This window comes from Microcaecilia unicolor, chromosome 5 (assembly GCF_901765095.1).
Source record: "Microcaecilia unicolor chromosome 5, aMicUni1.1, whole genome shotgun sequence".
NCBI lineage: Eukaryota > Metazoa > Chordata > Amphibia > Gymnophiona > Siphonopidae > Microcaecilia > Microcaecilia unicolor.
In genome coordinates this window covers 228,826,751-228,846,316 of record NC_044035.1, presented here as the reverse complement: position 1 = coordinate 228,846,316, position 19,566 = coordinate 228,826,751, and the positions used below count along the sequence as shown (strand labels likewise).

The window sequence follows — 19,566 nt, the reverse complement described above, 5'->3', positions numbered from 1 at the left end:
ACCTTAGGTAACAGATTCTACAGAAATTGCCCCCAAGAAAAAGTGAATCTAGATCAATGATTAGATTTAAGAAGTTGTTAAAAAACTTTTATGTACCTTGAATGAAAATGTTTTGTGCTGATCCAGAACTTTTCTAGGCAACTACCTAGTTTGCTCTAATTTGTTTAAATTGTTTTCTCTTTCATTACATAGGAGATACATTGTTAGATTTCCTATTTGGGACCATTATAATTTAAATGCTCCTAGTAAACACCTGGCATGTAAAACTTTTCTCCCACATTGTGTGTCCTTTCTGACCCTTGTTTTGTATAAATGGGGGAACAGTACACTTAACTGATTATTTGCTATGTCAGCTATCTGTTTTCTTAGGTCAAGTATAGAACTTAATTTTCCCTAATTTGCACTTTTGAAAATTGGATGCGGACGTAATTTTTATTTTTCCTATCATCATTACAGCTATGAGCTTTGGTTCGGCCCAACTTTGGTTCAGAATCTAAAAATGACACAGAAGCTTAAAGGTGTGTAACTAATTTGAACTCTGGAGTTACAGTAAAGCTCCTGAGCTGTTGTGACATTCTGATGCAACAGAATGAGGAACGGGCGTAAGTGGAAAAACAGAGTAACATCGTTTAGCAACATGGTGGTCACAGATGTTTTAGTGAAAAACAGAACATGATAACTCCTCAGGAAGATGACTTAGTCTTCCAGGAACAGCTAGTCTATTATTAAGCTTTTCCAGTAAATACTAATCAACATTACCATAGCCAATCAGTGTTAACTATGACATTAACACAGATCCAATAAGGTGTGCTTACTGTCATAGTGGAGTGGAGGAGTGGCCTAGTGGTTAGGGTGGTAGACTTTGGTCCTGGGGAACTGAGGAACTGAGTTCGATTCCCACTTTAGGCACAGGCAGCTCCTTGTGACTGGGCAAGTCACTTAACCCTCCATTGCCCCATGTAAGCCGCATTGAGCCTGCCATGAGTGGGAAAGCGCGGGGTACAAATGTAACAAAAATAAAAATATCTGTATCCTGAATGGACATATAAAAATGAGTGTACTTCCTATTTCAATGGAGAGAGACAGTCACAGTCAGTACCTTTGTGCAAGCAGGGCTGCCCTCTCATGAGAAACCAATCAACTGTATCTGAATTGGCAAGTAGCCTTGAGTCTTTTATATCCACTAATTGGCTTTGGCTGGTTAATAAAACAGAGACTCAGACCCAGATAACACCTATGTGTCGCTGTGGTACTGTACTCCCATAAGCAACTGATTGTACATATATTTGGAAAATAATAAAAGTATTTGAATGGAGTCTCAGATATAGCAGTACTTTTGTATAGCAATATTCCATACTTCCAGTGAGATATCACTGATCTGCTAATTGTACAAATACTTGATAAGAAATAAGAGATCTAATAAAGAACAAACTGATGCAGCCTTGGGTGATTTATTTCTTCCCAGGTATTGGTGGGTAGACCACCATATTGGGAGGGATAAATTGACCCTAAATACATACATTCCCTAATCCTAATTTGTTTTTCCCTAAATGACATGTGCTATCTAATGTTTTTTAAAAATTTTTTTTGCTAGAGTCTTCTGAACGTATTGCACATTCGACTGCGCATGCGTGGCATGCCTTCCTGCCTGCGCTCCTCATACCCGCCCTGCTGAACGTCAGTTGCACACATTGGACTGCAAACGAGCATTGGCCTTCTATGTGGAGCGGACAAGCCCATTCAGACAGTCCGCCCGAATGTTTGTTTCATCTGATTCCAATAGGAGGGGAGTCTCTGTCGGGAAACGCACCATTTCAAATTGGCTAGCAGATTGCATTTCCTTCACTTATGCCCAGGCTGGGCTGACTCTAGAGGGTCATGTCAAGGCTACCAGCGTAGGATCTCTGGACAGCCATCACCTGCACTCCAGACGTCGATGCACCCTCCGATGCCGACATCTATACCGTCGATGACCTCGGTACCGCTGGCTCCGTCGACATCGAAGGACCGGACCAGACTCCAAACAACAAGTTCCACTGAGCCGATCTCACCGCCTGGGTCCTCTTTTTGAGCTGAAGACACAGCGTGCAGGCGTTGGGACGATGACCCGCTCCCAACACTAAAGACACGAGGCACCGCAGGCACTTCTTGAAGCCGCTGCCAGGCTTCAAGGACATGGGCGGAAAAATCGCGCCGGCGAGGTCAAAGTTCGCGATGGTGGCAAAGAAGACACCAAAAAAGGGGAAAAACCCGAATGGGCGGCCAAAATAGGCTGCACACAACAAAAAGAAAACTTACAGGAAAAAAGTAAAGAAAATAAGGGAACTTTTTTTTTTTTTAAGAGAAGACAGAAAAACAGACGAAAGTTGTACACACGCCAAAAATCGGCGAAAAAACGCGGTGAAACGCTGCGAGGGTCTCTTCTGGGGCGCAGAACACCTGAAAACAGCCGTCCTGAGCCGTGGAAAGAAAAAGACTGAGGGACACGCTTGCACTGCGGGCGGGAAGACGGTCGCGCATGCGCGCATGTGTACGCGAGGGCTAGCACAACTTGTTGCTAGAAAGATCTTCCGATCCTGGGGCTGCCGTCGGACATCACCCATCAGTGAGAACAAGCAGCCTGCTTGTCCTCAAGGGAATCTTCTTCACTCACAGTTCTTTGTGTCTCGATGCCAGAATATCGCTATCCGATCGGGTGATTCACCAGTTGTCAATCCCCAGTTCAAATCAACTGTTATACTTGTCAACACTTATCAACAGTTTTAATGTATAAAACTTTCTATAATGATAAATTCTCAATATAGACTAAGATGTATCAGCTGTTATATAGAATAAGCTAAAGGATTTCTTATAGTGCACAACTATTTCAGATCCAAGCTCTAAGGATTTCATAAATCATTTGCCTCAATTGACTAATGCAAGTTTACATTTGAAAATAGGAAAACTTCATTTATCAAATGCAACCTTCAAACTCACTGAAATAGTAAAACAAAGCAGTTTTCACAGCGCAGTATATTGTGCATTTTAGGCACACTTCAGTTAGGTAGTCGCTGCTTTGTTTCAATGATTTTGAAGGTTGCTTTCTATCCACTCTAATCTACTGCTGGCAAAGTAATAAGTTGACCCTCTGTTTCAGAAACACAGGGACAATACAACAAAGCAGTGGGTAAAAAACCAGGAGTCCCAGAGTGGAGATGAACAAAATTTTATCAATATATCGACTCGACACAACGTTGTGCTTCGGCCAAAAGGCCTACATCAGGAGAAACATAGGGACCAATGTTCAGTGCTATTTAACCGGCCAGGAATGGCTCCAAGCTGGTTAAATAGCGCTTAGCCGGCTAAGCATTAATATCCAGCTTGAGATGAGGAATTTATGTCACGTACCAGCATGAGAACTTGAGCTGGAAGCTCCGAGCAGCCCTCAGCCATAATTAGCCATCACTATTTTATCTGCGTGTCTCAGCATCTTTTTTTTTTTTTCTTCAATGAGATGTCCGGGCATTGGGCTGGGAGTGTGTGGAGATGAGTTTCAAGTTGGTGTCAGTGGAACTGATGGAGTTGCATGTACAGGACCTGCACTGCCAGACCAGGGTGAAAAGCTTGCAGCGCTCCTCTCACCATCAGACACAACCCACACGGCTCTCTCCTGATCTGTTTGGGACCAGGAAGCACACGGAGACTGCCTAAGAGACGCTGCATGGTATTTGGGAGCGACTACAAGAAATAAAAATGAACCTTCGAGCTGTCCAAATGGATTAGCCTCCCTGGGGAAGATCTCCAAGGTGAAATTAGTGACTTGGGCCATCGGACTGAGGCAGCGCTTCCCTCACCAAATGTGGTATACGATCCACAAAAAAGGGTTTTCCCCTAAGTGACATTGTTTTCGCCAGACTCCGATTTTAGCAGCCCCAGAATTCACTGGTGGTAGGGGTGTTTCAGTCTACAGGGTATGGGAGTTTCGGGGCCTTTGCACTCTGGGGCACTTATTCTTACAGAGATACAAAATTTGACAGGCATTATGGAAAGGGCCATCACACAGTTGGGCTGATTTTTTTTTTTTTTTGAACTGTCAATTATAATCCTCCATCTGCTTCTGTAAAAATGAAACTTTACAGTTTACAAAGAGAAAAAAAAATGTTTCAACCAGACTAATTGTTCTATAGATTTATTAGCTATGTCTGCCATTTTTCATTACAAAATAACACTTTTTCTTTTCTCCAGCTTTTGAGCTTTCATTTCTTATTTAATTATCCTTCAACAGAAGCTAACACTCTCCACTGCTTTCAACCAGAAGCCTACATTCTATCCAAAACTGGCAGGGGATTGCTTTTGAAGCCCTATTAGTATGTGCACTGGTTCACTCTGCAACATCTTTTGGCCATCTCATTCTCATCTGGACTGTCTTAGATGACAATTTAAATCAGCACTATGGTTTTATATTTGTGGCAGGCTGTTCTCCAATATCAAACACAATTTCATCAGATTCTGAACCCTGTTTCATTAAGCCTTCACAACAAAAAAAACAATTAAACCAAGCAATGTCTTGCTGGTTAAGAGCAACAGCCTTCCTCTTGGTTATAACTGCCTATGGTAACTGCAGTCCACAAAAATAAATAAATAAATCCTACCTACTGACAAAGAGCAGAAGGTCTAACATATTTTTTCCTTCCATTCTGGAATTTTCAACCAGTAGCCAGCATCCCGTGGATGGCAAAACTTATGGAGTCAATAGTTGCAATGCAAATTACATCGTAATTGGAGTCTCTTCACGGTTTACATAGTCTTCCAATTTGGTTTTAGGTCAATGCAAACTCAAAATCAATATTTTTGGTTTCCAAGGTCCAAGAATTTCTTGGTCGGGGGTTCATTCTGTTTTGCTCCAATTTGATCTCGGGAGCATTTGATACAGTGGATCATGATATTCTGATATATAGATTGAGTGAACTAGGGTTATCTGGAACTGTTTATAAATTGATAGAATGTTTTCTAAGAACTTATTATGTCAAGAAGAATATTATTTTTTCTTTTACATGGAGATCAGACTTTGGCATTCCACAGTTCATTGTGTCCAATCTTGTTTAATGTATTTATGAGCTTACTGGATCTGATTTTGGAGGCATCAGGTTACTGTGGTTGTTCATATGCAGAAGACATTTTTATTTTAATTCCAGTAGCTTCAGATTTCTTAAGATTACAGACTATTATTTCTGATTGTATAGACTTGATTCAATCTTGGGTTAGTCAGCATCTTTTAAAACTAAATTATTATATTTTTGCAATACTACTACTTTGGTCCCTTGTAGTACAACAATAGACTCCAGAGAACAGTTACAGTTTGAAAAATCCTCTAGGGTCTTGGGTATTATTTTGGATACTCAATTATCAATAGATTCACAGATAAACTGAGTAAGAATTTTTTTAAATTGCAACAATTGAGGGCAATAAGTTATTTTTTTTTAATTAACATTTTTGTATGTTGGTTCAGGCTATTGTGTTATCTCAGTTGGATTATTGTAGTGTTTTATATATAGGACTAAGTTCAAGATTAATCAGAAGGTTACAACTACTACAGAATACTGCAACCAAAATTATCTTTGGCTATTCTCGTTATGATCATGTGACACCTTTGCTAAGAAGTTTACATTGGTTACCAGTTTCTGCACAGATAGTTTTTAAAACTGTTTGTAATGTATATAGCATATTACAAGGGAATTGCTCCCCCCTTCTTCCACAGTTAACATCTTATTCAGCATTTCGAGTGAATTCACGCTTTTATTCTACTTTATTTTCTTTTGTCAAACAAGTTTATTACAAGAGATTTCATGATGGTGCTTTTAGTTTTCAAGTTGGTAAACTGTGGAATTCTATACCTGTACAAATCCGGGTGATTTTTGGATATCTACAGTTTCATAAAGGATTGAGGACTTATCTTTTCAATGAGTATTTGAATGAGCAATCTTATTAGGTCTTTTTTGTTTTTACTATTTTAAATTTTATAACCCATTAGATTCAATATGGATATTAGTAGGATATAAATAGCTCAAATAGAATAGAATGGTTAAAATACACTTCCACATGAACTTCATTGCCCAATCTCTTGGTGGAAACTCATGATGGACTTTTCTACCCTTCTCCCACACCAATCTCTCCAACAAAATGTCCCTTCTAACTCAGAATGTTGTCGTATATACTGGTTCCACCATAGAAGAGAAACTGGCCTTCAATACAATATGTACTCATCCTCATGACCAGACACTTAATGTCCCATTGTAAATTTCAGAGACCTGACCTGAGATCACCAAAAGGAGCAAGTAAGGATAAATATTCTTCCCTACATTCTGCCATTCTTTAAAAAAAAAAAAAAAAAAAAAAAAAGGAGAAAACTGCTGATGTACCTTACATCCCAAAGATGTGCATGCACTTATACGAATTAATCCTAAATACAGACAGTATCTGAAATTCACTCTTCAGTTGGATTATTTTCCATGCAGGGTTCATTCTTTCAGGCAGCTAGTGCAAACTGCTTCTGCATAATCCCATGCCCTAGCCCTCAGAAATAAGTACAAATCTGTTTCCTAGAGTCTGAACTTTGTTATAAATTTTCACAAATTTGCCTGCGCTCTACCAATACTATCCTTATATCCTGCATCATATGGCTGCGGCTGTTCATGCAGCAATCTGGCCTCCGCTAAATATCAGATGACTCAATTGTCCTATCCTTCATTCCCTTTCAACTATAATGAAAGACAGTACTTTTTAGATAAACTGTGCCAGCCAAAGTATGTGTTATACAGTAAGTCTTGCTTTTTTTTAAAGTGGATTATTCAAAAATTGGAGACATTATATAAAAAGATGTGAGCAGTTCTAAATCTGGGAGTCATCCATTTGTGTGCCCAACAATCCTGCTTGTCAGAGAAAGCACTGTAGCTTACTCTCAACAGGTTTTTCCCATGGACAGCAGGCTCAATTATACAATCAATCTCGCTAACATTCTCCAGAATTGTGTAAGTGCATTTACTTTTAGAACTGAGGAAATGAGAGGGCCACACATGCTCAGAACTTTACACTAAGTTCTGACTCTGGGAGAGCTGCTCTGTTCCAGCCATATACAATATCACCTCACTTGTGCACCCAATTAATCCTGTTTTCTACAGAAAACATCCACTACAGATAAACAATAATACTTTCCAATCTAAGTTCCATTGCATTCTGTCTACAGGAGCACAAAGGATATAGAGGATAACCCTGACTCACTACCATTCCAATTAAGGATAGCAAGATTATATATTTACTAGTAAAATTAGGCCCGTTTCTGACACAAATGAAACGGGCGCTAGCAAGGTTTTCCTCGGAGTGTGTATGTTTGGGAGAGTGTATGTGAGAGTGACTGTTTGAGAGTCAGAGTGAAAGTGTGAGTGTGTGTGTGTGAGAGAGAGAGAGAGAGAGTGAGTCTGGGTGTGAGTGTGTTTGTGAGAGAGTGTGTGTGTGAGAATGTGAGTGTGTGCAAGTGTGTATGTTAGACACAGTGTGAGAGAGAGTGTGTGTGTGTGGGCGAGAGAGAGAGTGTGTGTGAGACACAGATTCTCTGTGAGAGTGAGTGTATGAGACCAAGCGAGTGTGTGAGTGACTGTGTGGCACATAGAGTGTGAATGTGATACAGTGTGAGACAGAGTGTGTGAGAGTGAGAGTCAGAAAGACATTGTATATGAGAGTGTGTGAGCCCTGCCCTCCCAATCCATGTCCATCTGTCACCTGTCCCCTCCATTCATCCCTATCCAGCAATTCCCCTCTCTCCCTGAGCCCTGCCTTGCAATCCATATCCATCCATCCCCTCCATTCATCCCTATCCAGCAATTTCCCTCTCTCCCTGAGCCCTGCCCTGCAATCCATATCCATCCATGCCCATCTGTCCCCTGCCCCCTCCATTCATCCCTTTCCAGCAATTCCCCTCTCTCCCTGAGCCCTGCCCTCCCAATCCATGCTCCTCTGTCACCTGCTCCCTCCATTCATCCCTATCCAGCAATTCCCCTCTTTCCCTGAGCCCGGCCCTGCAATCCATATCCATCCATGCCCATCTGTCCCCTCCATTCATCCCTATCCAGCAATTCCCCTCTCTCCCTGAGCCCTGCCCTCCCAATCCATGGCCATCCATGCTCCTCTGTCCCCTGCCCCCTCCATTCATCCCTTTCCAGCAATTCCCCTCTCTCCCTGAGCCCTGCCCTCCCAATCCATGCCCATCCATTCTCCTCTGTCCCCTGCCGCCTCCATTCATCCTTTTCCAGCAAGTCCCCTCTCTCCCTTCCATGACCCCCCCTCGCATCCATGCTCCTCTCTCTCCCATATCCCAGCCTGGCCCGCCCTCTTCTCCCCCCCCTTCGCATCCATGCCCCCCCCCTTCGCATCCATGCTCCCCCCCTTCGCATCCATGCTGTCGTTTCTCCCCTGCCCTCCCGCTCCCATTGTTCAACTTTATTGCCCATTCTCTTCTCTCTCCCCTATTTCTATTTTTTTTTTCTTCTTCTTTTTAAATTTACCTCCGTGGCGGTTCCGGCAGCGCAGCGTCAGGGAAGGAGGCGGCGCTCCCGTCTCCAGCCTTTCCTTCGCTGTGTTCCGCCTTCTTCTGACGTCAAGGTGACGTCAGAAGAAGGCGGAACACAGCGAAGGGAAGGCTGGAGACGTCGGGAGCGCCGCCTCCTTCCCTGACGCTGCGCTGCCGGATTTGTTTGTTTTTGTTTCCGCCCTCGACGTCATGACGTTAGACGCGAGGGCGGGGCAGAGACGGCTGGGTGGCTTCACACCACGAACGCCACGAACCCTACAGCCAGAGCCAGGGAGTGACGTCAGATGGCTTCAGAACGTTGTCCTCATTAGAACGTTCACGGTGCGTTTTATTATATTAAGATGTTTCAGTTACCGGTGAAAGCCTTGCAAGTTAAAACAAAACAAAACAAAAAACCTACCTATAGAACCTGTACCAAGCTAGGCAGTTTGAATATTGCACCTTATAAAACTAGTCCACAATGAAGAACTGTTGTTTAATGAGACATTAAACATCACAGTTTATTTAACTATACCTTGATTTGTTACTTTCACTTTTCCATTCTTCCTCTTCATCAGAAGTATCAGAGTTCTCACTTGGATCTGCAGTTTCATTTTCCTGCATTAAAAAAAAAAAAAAAAAAAAAAAAGACACATACCAAACGTTTGCTAGATAAATAGAGTATGACCTTTTAATAAAAAGATTTACCTTCTGATAGTTTATTCATAAAACGTAAAGAATGAATTTGTTATATACTGACATAGTAAACTGTCTATTTATAAATGTGTTTAACAGTAGACATTTCCTGTAATAATTCCATTAAAAAAAAAAAAAAAAAATCAAATTATCCAGTGCATGGACTTCCGGTTAAGCCTCCATGCTGGGCAGATACGAGTAAAGTTGCTCAGCGGTTCCTGCTCTTTACCCTTTCACTTTGAGTTGCTGCAGTGAATTAAAATTAACAGAGACACAGCAAAGAGTGTCGTGGGAGAAAGGTGCTGAGCAATGCCACGGATCTTGAAAGGTGAGAGTACCGCATCGATTAAAGACATGTACACTGGTAAGGCCCCTAAACCAAGGGCTGGCAGGAGTGGGAGCCCGACTGGAAATACAAATGTAGCAGGGAGCAGTGCACAGCAAACGCCCCTGAATAAAGGGACGGATGATGCACTTATTTTGGTGCTGGAGGAGTTCCATGCAGCTAAACTTGAAATTGCTGAGATGGTGGTTAGTAAAGATGGCAGAGTAGGCAGAGCACATTCGTTTGGAGGAGAGAATTCATGAGGTAAAGATAGCTCAGAAGAATGGAGGAGACCTGTTGGAGATGCAGGCAAAAATCAGTGAATTTGCTCACTGAGAAATTGGAGGATCTGGAAAACAGGCACCACCTCTCTAACTAACAATACATGGTATTCTGGAGGACAGTTGTGCAGCTCATATCGTTTATACAGAAGATATAGGGCTCCTGTTTCCTGGACTCTCCAGTGTAATTGAAATTTGAGGTGGAAAGAGCGCAGCAGAAATTGTGTCCCTGACTCAGTCCTCTCTGCCCATGTCTTTATTGTTAAATTCTTCTGTTATGGGGAGGTGGACATCAGGTCTGACCAAGGAATATCATTACTATCAAATTTTGACCCATATCGATTTATACTACTTCTTGAAAAAAAAAAAAAAAAAAAAAAGATCAAGGTATTTCTCGACTCTCTTGAATTTCTTCTACAATGGATACCAAGTTGTGGACCCTCTATTTTGAAAAAAGGCAGTTGCCTAAGTCATGGGTGGCAAGGCTCCTATGAACGTCATTTGCTGTGTTGGGCTTAAACGAAACTTGGGATAATTTATGATGAACCCTAACAGCTACAACACCTGGTTAGGTACACTTATCTTTATGCCCCTTCTGAAGAGTTATGCTAGCCCTTGCTCTCAGTAAAATACAGGCCAATGGCTCATAATAAGAGCTAGGCTTCTTAAAATCAGAATCATCTCTGATACAAAAGAGAGCTAGCTTGTAAAAATCAGAGATCACCTTTGACACAGTTACATTTCACTGTGGCAAGTGCTGAACTGGCAAGGGTGGGGGCAATCTACTCTATAAACAATCCTGAGATTGGCACCTGCAAGACGTCATAAGCAAGAGTTGCTATGGTTACATAGAGATAGTGCTGGGTCAGCTGCACCCCAGGTGAGAACATCCAAAGGGGGGGCTACAGGAAGGTTTGGGTACATGTGAAGTCATTCTGATCAACTGATAAGGACTAGGAGCCCTGTTGAGACAGCTGGGGTCCATTGAAATGAATAGGGCCAAAATTGTATATAAGCAGCAGTTTGAGGAGTATTAGTTCAGACGAGACGAGATGAGACGAGAAGAAGAAGGAGACAAGAGGAGAAGAAGACGAACAGAGAAGGGAGACTCCAGAAGGCTAGAGAGAGAGGACGTGCCATGATATGCGGTTCCATTATGTGAATGCTTAACCTACCTGTATTACCATTGGTAAGATTGTAATAAACTATCTTATTATATCTACTACATACTGGGTTCCTTTCTAATTACAAGAGTCCATACTGCCTGACGGTGTAAGCCTGTCATGAGCAGATTCAAGGTTGGGAAAGCTAGATATTTGGAGGGCATATGTAACTTTGCCCAGAGAGATGAGACGGGCCACTGCTTCCGCTGCTGGATTAGCAAAGGCAGATTCAGAGAAAATAAACACTTCCTGAGAAGTGTGCTTTACCAGACAGTTGTCTAAATAGGAAAACACATGCGCTCCAGTTGCATAGATTCGTTGCTGCAAGGCCAAATGCTGGCAGTAGTGTCTAAGATGAATCTCAGAAAGTTCCTGTGACCTGGATGTATGTTCCACTTTCTCTCCAGAGCTGGACTGAAAACACATCTGTTTTTCCCAGCCTTCACTGGGGATGCAGGGGCTATTGCTAGAAGCCAGGATCACCCACCTCTCTGTCTTCTGTGAAGTACTACTACTAAACATTTATAGAGCGCTACTAGGGTTACGCAGCGCTGTACAGTTTAACAAAGAAGGACAGTCCCTGCTCAAAGGAGCTTACAATCTAAAGGACGAAATGTCAAGTTGGGGCAGTCTAGATTTCCTGAATAGAGGTATAGTGGTTAGGTGCCGAAGGCGACATTGAAGAGGTGGGCTTTGAGTAAGGATTTGAAGATGGGCAGGGAGGGGGCCTGGCGTATGGGCTCAGGGAGTTTATTCCAAGCATGGGGTGAGGCGAGACAGAAAGGGCTGAGCCTGGAGTTGGCGGTGGTGGAGAAGGGTACTGAAAGGAGAGATTTGTCTTGAGAGCGGAGGTTACGGGTAGGAACGTAAGGGGAGATGAGGGTAGAGAGGTAAGGAGGGGCTGCAGATCGAGTGCATTTGTAGGTTAGTAGGAGAAGCTTGAACTGTATGCAGTACCTGATCGGAAGCCAGTGAAGTGACTTGAGGAGAGGGGTGATACGAGTATATCGGTCCAGGCGGAAGATAAGACGTGCAGCAGAGTTCTGCATGGACTGAAGGAGGGATAGATGGCTAAGTGGGAGACCAGTGAGAAGTGTTATGCTTTGCTGTCCTTCGAGACCCTCTTCATTTCTCCTGCTTCTCCGACTATCCCTGTCCTGTTGTGAATAGTATTCCTTTCAATGTTCTAAATTTGTTCTGAAGTACTGCTTCGACAGCATTACTGAAAGGCAGTATAGTAAATGCAACAAAGGATGTATATAGCCACATATGTTTAAGTCCAGAGAACATAGCCAGCCACGCTTTTGAAGAGAAGGTAGGGGAGCCCAGGGAACACCCATGCTGAAATGTTTGTTCAGGGTCCTTAGGTCTAGTATGGTGCAAAACCCTCTTGTTTTTTAGTAAATACAGTGCACTCCATTTAAGTGCACGTCGGATAAGCGCATTCTCTGTTTAACTACATGCCATACTTCAGTCCCGTTTTTGGTGCCATCAATTTCTATGGGGACAAACTTTGGTTTAGCGCACCACTGATAAGTGCAAGATTCACTTATACAGTGGGGGAAATAAGTATTTGATCCCTTGCTGATTTTGTAAGTTTGCCCACTGACAAAGACATGAGCAGCCCATAATTGAAGGGTAGGTTATTGGTAACAGTGAGAGATAGCACATCACAAATTAAATCCGGAAAATCACATTGTGGAAAGTATATGAATTTATTTGCATTCTGCAGAGGGAAATAAGTATTTGATCCCCCACCAACCAGTAAGAGATCTGGCCCCTACAGACCAGGTAGATGCTCCAAATCAACTCGTTACCTGCATGACAGACAGCTGTCGGCAATGGTCACCTGTATGAAAGACACCTGTCCACAGACTCAGTGAATCAGTCAGACTCTAACCTCTACAAAATGGCCAAGAGCAAAGAGCTGTCTAAGGATGTCAGGGACAAGATCATACACCTGCACAAGGCTGGAATGGGCTACAAAACCATCAGTAAGACGCTGGGCGAGAAGGAGACAACTGTTGGTGCCATAGTAAGAAAATGGAAGAAGTACAAAATGACTGTCAATCGACAAAGATCTGGGGCTCCACGCAAAATCTCACCTCGTGGGGTATCCTTGATCATGAGGAAGGTTAGAAATCAGCCTACAACTACAAGGGGGGAACTTGTCAATGATCTCAAGGCAGCTGGGACCACTGTCACCACGAAAACCATTGGTAACACATTACGACATAATGGATTGCAATCCTGCAGTGCCCGCAAGGTCCCCCTGCTCCGGAAGGCACATGTGACGGCCCGTCTGAAGTTTGCCAGTGAACACCTGGATGATGCCGAGAGTGATTGGGAGAAGGTGCTGTGGTCAGATGAGACAAAAATTGAGCTCTTTGGCATGAACTCAACTCGCCGTGTTTGGAGGAAGAGAAATGCTGCCTATGACCCAAAGAACACCGTCCCCACTGTCAAGCATGGAGGTGGAAATGTTATGTTTTGGGGGTGTTTCTCTGCTAAGGGCACAGGACTACTTCACCGCATCAATGGGAGAATGGATGGGGCCATGTACCGTACAATTCTGAGTGACAACCTCCTTCCCTCCGCCAGGGCCTTAAAAATGGGTCGTGGCTGGGTCTTCCAGCACGACAATGACCCAAAACATACAGCCAAGGCAACAAAGGAGTGGCTCAGGAAGAAGCACATTAGGGTCATGGAGTGGCCTAGCCAGTCACCAGACCTTAATCCCATTGAAAACTTATGGAGGGAGCTGAAGCTGCGAGTTGCCAAGCGACAGCCCAGAACTCTTAATGATTTAGAGATGATCTGCAAAGAGGAGTGGACCAAAATTCCTCCTGACATGTGTGCAAACCTCATCATCAACTACAGAAGACATCTGACCGCTGTGCTTGCCAACAAGGGTTTTGCCACCAAGTATTAGGTCTTGTTTGCCAGAGGGATTAAATACTTATTTCCCTCTGCAGAATGCAAATAAATTCATATACTTTCCACAATGTGATTTTCCGGATTTAATTTGTGATGTGCTATCTCTCACTGTTACCAATAACCTACCCTTCAATTATGGGCTGCTCATGTCTTTGTCAGTGGGCAAACTTACAAAATCAGCAAGGGATCAAATACTTATTTCCCCCACTGTATGCATGGTTCAAGACCGCTCCTCTGCAGGAAAGACTCCGCATAAGCGCGCACATGGAATATGGAAGCTGATTGGTGCGTGACAACCGATGAGATTTCAAATTTACTGCCTCTAACTGCCACAGGCAGAATAAGCGAAAGAATGCTGTTAGAGCATGCACCGGGGTCATCGTTGTCATCGCTGCGGAACTGTAAGACTAACACTGGCTGAACGAATAGAAGTTCTTAAAAAAATTAGAAAAAAAGTCAAGCATCTATTGCTAAAGAATATGGTGTCAATCCCAGTCAAATTTCACGTGTCTTGAAGCTGAGAGACCAGCTTCTGGAAGACTGGCAAAACAATACAAATGCACAACGGAAACGAAAACGGGCGGGAAAAGCTGTGGATGTAGAAGATGCTCTTCTTCGGTGGTTTTCTCAAGTCAGGAGCAGTTTCCTGTCAGTGGTCCACTGCTTATGGAGAAAGCTAACCAGCAAGCTGAAAGTCTTGGACTAACTGAATTCAAAGCCACTGTTGGATGGTTAGAAAGATGGAAGGAGAGAAACAGCATAAAATTCAAGAAACAGCATGGTGAGAAACAAGATGCTGATGACTTTGGTGCTGAAAATTGGGTTATTTCAGTTCTTCCTACCATCTTGAACGAGTTTGCACCTTGTGACATTTTCAATGCTGACGAAAACGGTCTCTACTGGTGAGCGATTCCTGATGGAACACTTGCATTCAAACATGCCGAAACTACTGGAGGTAAAACATCAAAAGACCGACTGACAATACTCCTTTGCTGCAATATGGATGGGAATGAGAAGTTGGAACCCCTCGTCATTGGAAAAAGCAAACAGCCCCGTTGCTTCAAGATGACTGGGGAAATTTGGAAGCAGTGGCTAAAGAAGTTAACTAGAATGCGGGCACAAAAGCGTCAGATAATTGTGCTGCACACAGGGATGATGTCAGGCTGTCAAATGTCAAGGTGGTCTTCCTGCTACCAAACACTACCTCTCTGATCCAACCTATCGATCATGGCATAATAGCCAACTTCAAACAACATTATCGGGCTCTTGTGCTACATCGTCTGATGAGCATTATGGATAACCAGATTGGCAAGGATAAACGTGCTGTTGAACTGGATCGTAATCTATCACTGTTGGATTCTCTACATATGCAGAAGGAAGCCTGGAATCATGTTACACAGGCAAGCGGGCAAGCTTTGTTAAGGATTTGGAGGGGGATGCAGCTGTTGAAACGTGTCAGATGAAGAGGTTATAGACATACCAGCCAGTGTTACTGAAGAGGAGTTTCATCAATACATATCTGTTGATTATGATCTTACAAACAGCTGAAGACAGCACTGATGTCGAGATATGTGCCTACACGCAGGCAGCAACGACTGATGATGGAACACATGAAGAAATGAGCAGCGAGGCACATGCTGATGAAATTCAACAACCTCCTCCTGTCACTTTTGCAAGAGCGCTGGAGACTCTCAACACCGTGCGGGCCTATCTGGAGGCCACTGGATGTCAGTGCTATGACAGTTTTTACCATCTGGCAGATATAGTCTATAGAACTCACAGACCCAAGAGTGTACAGAGGACTATAACTGATTACTTCAAGTAAAGCCTAATGTCAGTTAACTGAGACTGTATACTGTACGAATAATAATAAACAGTACTGTACATATGTTTATCAGATGTCAAGCTTCTTTGGGTCACAACGGTTAAGTGCACGCTCTGGTTAACTGCATGCATTTCTTTGGTCCCAGACCCTTGCACTTAAGCAGATTGCACTGTACTTGGAATAAAATCCTTGCTCTTTTTCCCCTGATGGAACGGGCTCAACTGCATTGGCCTACAAGAGGGGGGAAGTTCCTTTTTAAGTATTACCTGATACTGCAAGCTTGACTGATACTCTCATTGAGCAATTTGGAAAAAAGTCCATTACCTATTGATGGTACCCAACCCAGAATATTTTGAAAACTGACAAATCTGATGCTACTAGGAGCCATATACTTGCAGAAAATGTCAACCTCCCTCCTACCAGGTGGTTGTCCAGAACAGCTACAGGGCTAGAGGATATGTGGCTCCTGGAGCAAGTCAAAATTCTGTGTTTGACTTGACTGCAGAGCAGCCTGGGATGTCTGGGCCCTTGCCTGTCTGGTATGAGAGCAAGATCCTGTCTAGATTGTGAGCAGTAGGCAGGTGGAGGATATATTCACCTATGAGAGTAACAGAACCTCTCTTGCTCACTGCTCTGAAACCTCCTAGCGGAGGCTGGGTCAGAAAGGGGCCTGGAAAGGGTACAACTGTCTCTCTAAACAGCCATCACTAAGGAAATTTTCTCCACAGCACACATCGGCAAGCTTGTCCTATACATCAAATTTTAAGTCTGAGGTCCTCAGCCAGGCGAGTCTGTGGGAGCCAATACTCATGCAGAAGCTCTCGATACCGTATCAGAAAGAGTATAGGTCACATAGATCATGTATCCTGCACATTCCTTCCCTTTGGCTACTAGCCTATTGAGTTCTTTAGACTTCTCCTTAAGAATGGTGTTGTCAAACACCATTACACTTTGCATTATGCCCAGATCAAAAGCAAACATGGGCACTAGAGGCCATTAGCACTGGACTAGCACCCCGGTGTTTGCTTGCGTCCCAGGATGCACTGGGCAGGGCACCACCATTTTGAAGGCAGCACTGGAAAGGAGGGAGTGTCCTACTCTCTCCTCCATCACGGAAGTATGGGGTGGCGGGAGGGGGGCAGCTAACCACCAGGTTGAAGGGCTGGGTTTGCGGCCCACTGGGCCACCAGGGCTTTTCTGGGTGGGGTGGGGGGCTGGAGATCCACCGGATCTCCAGCACCCCGTGCCCTTGTATGGGCGGGGGTGGGGACGTCGGGGGGACTGCTGTGGCACTAGGCCACCAGGGCTGAAGGGATAATGGAGGTCCAGGGGCCCCAAAGACCTCCATCTCCTGCATTTAAGAGGGCCGGGCTTTTGATAGCCCAGACCTGTCAAACTAGTGCTGGAGGATTGTACCTTCCTCACTTTACCCCTATGATCAGAACTAATGGCATGTCTAAATTTGTAAGCTATTAAGCTCTAATCATACAAACATTATAGCCCCACACTGTTCCAGCACTATTTTTAGAGCGCTTGTTTTGAACAGCGTGGGGATTCCGATTGGCACTTATGTTCTGCAAGTTCATTTCCATAAAGATCTGGTAGTATGCTATGTGGGGGATGCGAACACAGCATTCTAAAGAAACATTCTCATGAAAGATACCAATGTCCTAGCCTCCCTCCCAGGGATCACCAAGGTGTGTATCTTGGCTATTTTGAGAGCACCATGGAATAGTGAGAAAGCTGCTGATTTCTCAAATCTAGGAGCCTGTTTAGTTTAGGTGTTGACCTTGTTAATAGGAGAGATTTAAGGGGGGGGGGGGCACATTCTCACCTGAACCTCTTTCAGGATTCCATAAATGAGCAGCATCAGTGCTGAAAGCCTTGAGGATATCCAATGTTTCTGCCTTGGTTTACTCTTTCTAGAATGTTCTGGGCTATTTTCTCTCACACAATTGTTGCACAAGAGCTCCTGGGGTAAAGATTTATACCTCTTGTGAGGTGGAGAAATATCTAAAGGAGCCAAGAAAGCTTCTGGCTCTTCCTCAGAATCCCAGAAGTGTTCAGTCAGACTCTGAGTCTCTGTCTGTCTGTCTCAAACTATGGACTAACATTAGGGTTTGGCTAGGGAAAATCAAGAGTGATGATGCCCAATATCTTGGGGAAGCTCTCTCCCCCAGTGGACTAGACATAACACTGGTGCAGCCATCAACTCTGAGCTTTCTTCAGGCTTTGGTGTCACAGTGTCTTGTGCAGGCAGTGCATGGATCTCAAGGAGTGGCTATATTATGTTCAGCAAAAAGCGCTCCGTTTCTTTAACTTGTGCATGATCTGCTCCTCGAAGGCTGCCAACAATAAAGGTGTGGACATCAAAGTAGGAGTGACCATGTCCTCAGTCACCTGGGTATATCAGAACTGGGGGTCTTAGGTCTGTGTAGGTTGTCACACCCTCTGTCACAGAGAAGCAGACTTTAGAGGGGTAAAGCCCCATGCCATAAAATATATACACAATGAATCACAGACTAACTTCAACCTGCTGTGCTGGCATGTTGTCCTCTAACCACACAGTGCTTGAAAGACTTGTGCTTGCCATGACTACATTGTTTACCCAGTGACACACTTGGCTCAGTTTGAAGGTATGCAGATAGCCTTGGACAGATTTACACAGCCCCAGACTGCTTGGAACCCCAGGAATTCGAAGGGGGAGTATTCAAGATGAGGCATTTATGTGGTTTGCCACAACCACAATAGGGCACGGTGCAATCACCTGTTATGATGGCATTATGATTTGAAGGTCAATGATCATCAAAGATCAAGATCACCCCAACCACAACATATGGTGATTACCACTGTCTACCTTGCTGTTCCAACCACTATTGTAAGGAGATAAAATATACAGCCTCAGAATGTTACTTAAGGTCTGTTGATAGTCAGCTGGGCTTTTCAGGTGGCTCATTGCCCGTAAAGGGTGTGTGTTATTCCATCTGAGTTCTGTTCATTTTATCATCTTAAGTTCTTGTATCAGGGGGTAATACATCAGTCCTAAACTCCTCTTCTGTTTTTTGTTTTTGCACTTTACTTTGTAGATAAATCGTTTTTTTTATTTGCTCTGTGTGGTCCACGTGACTGATCAGTGAACAGTAAGAGGGAATTCTGAATCCTGGGACCTTTTATTTAGAGTTGCTTTCGCCCAGATTTAGTGCCATTTGTGCATCTATATCGTACCTTCCTCAGTAAAAGTGGGGAGGGAGTGTCAGTTGCATCCCTACAGATACTCATGTTGAGGATGCTTGGAGGACACCGATGACCTCTCTTCTCAATTCTCTCAGTTCTGTGCTTCAATGGCAGAGCAACATCAAGGTGATCCAATCTCCATCGAGTAACCAGCATCACACTCACTTTGTGCCAGTGAAGACAAGGATGCATCTTTCCTCCTCCTCAGGTGGGAATCAGACTGACCAATCCCAATGGCCTCTTTTGATACTTGATGTTAAAGGTGACCAACATTCTTCATACCAATGAATCCATAACATCTGATGCAGCTTCAGGGACAGATCTTGTCACAGCTGAAAAGTTTTTCCCTTCTGCTTTTCTGTTCCACAAAGCCCTCTTTTTGATATCCATAACCTATAATAGCCCGTTTTTACGGGCTCAATGTCTAGTATATATATATTTATCACATTGCGCTCTCCTCTGCGATTCCTTTTCAAGTGATTGGAATATTTGTTCACTTTTTAAGTCCTGTTACTACTACTACTACTACTACTACTATTTAGCATTTCTATAGCGCTACAAGG

The 19,566-nt window shown here is 43.6% G+C and overlaps 1 protein-coding gene across 2 annotated transcripts in view; it reads right to left on the bottom strand.

Moving 5' to 3' along the window:
• Window positions 1-19,566, bottom strand: part of BRWD1 (bromodomain and WD repeat domain containing 1) — a 523,732-nt gene that overhangs the window by 303,186 nt on the left and 200,980 nt on the right. For both annotated transcript variants that reach the window (XM_030203838.1, XM_030203839.1), the window contains exon 22: window positions 9,078-9,160. In XM_030203838.1, the coding sequence (XP_030059698.1) occupies window positions 9,078-9,160 (83 nt within the window). The remainder of the gene's footprint in view (window positions 1-9,077; window positions 9,161-19,566) is intronic.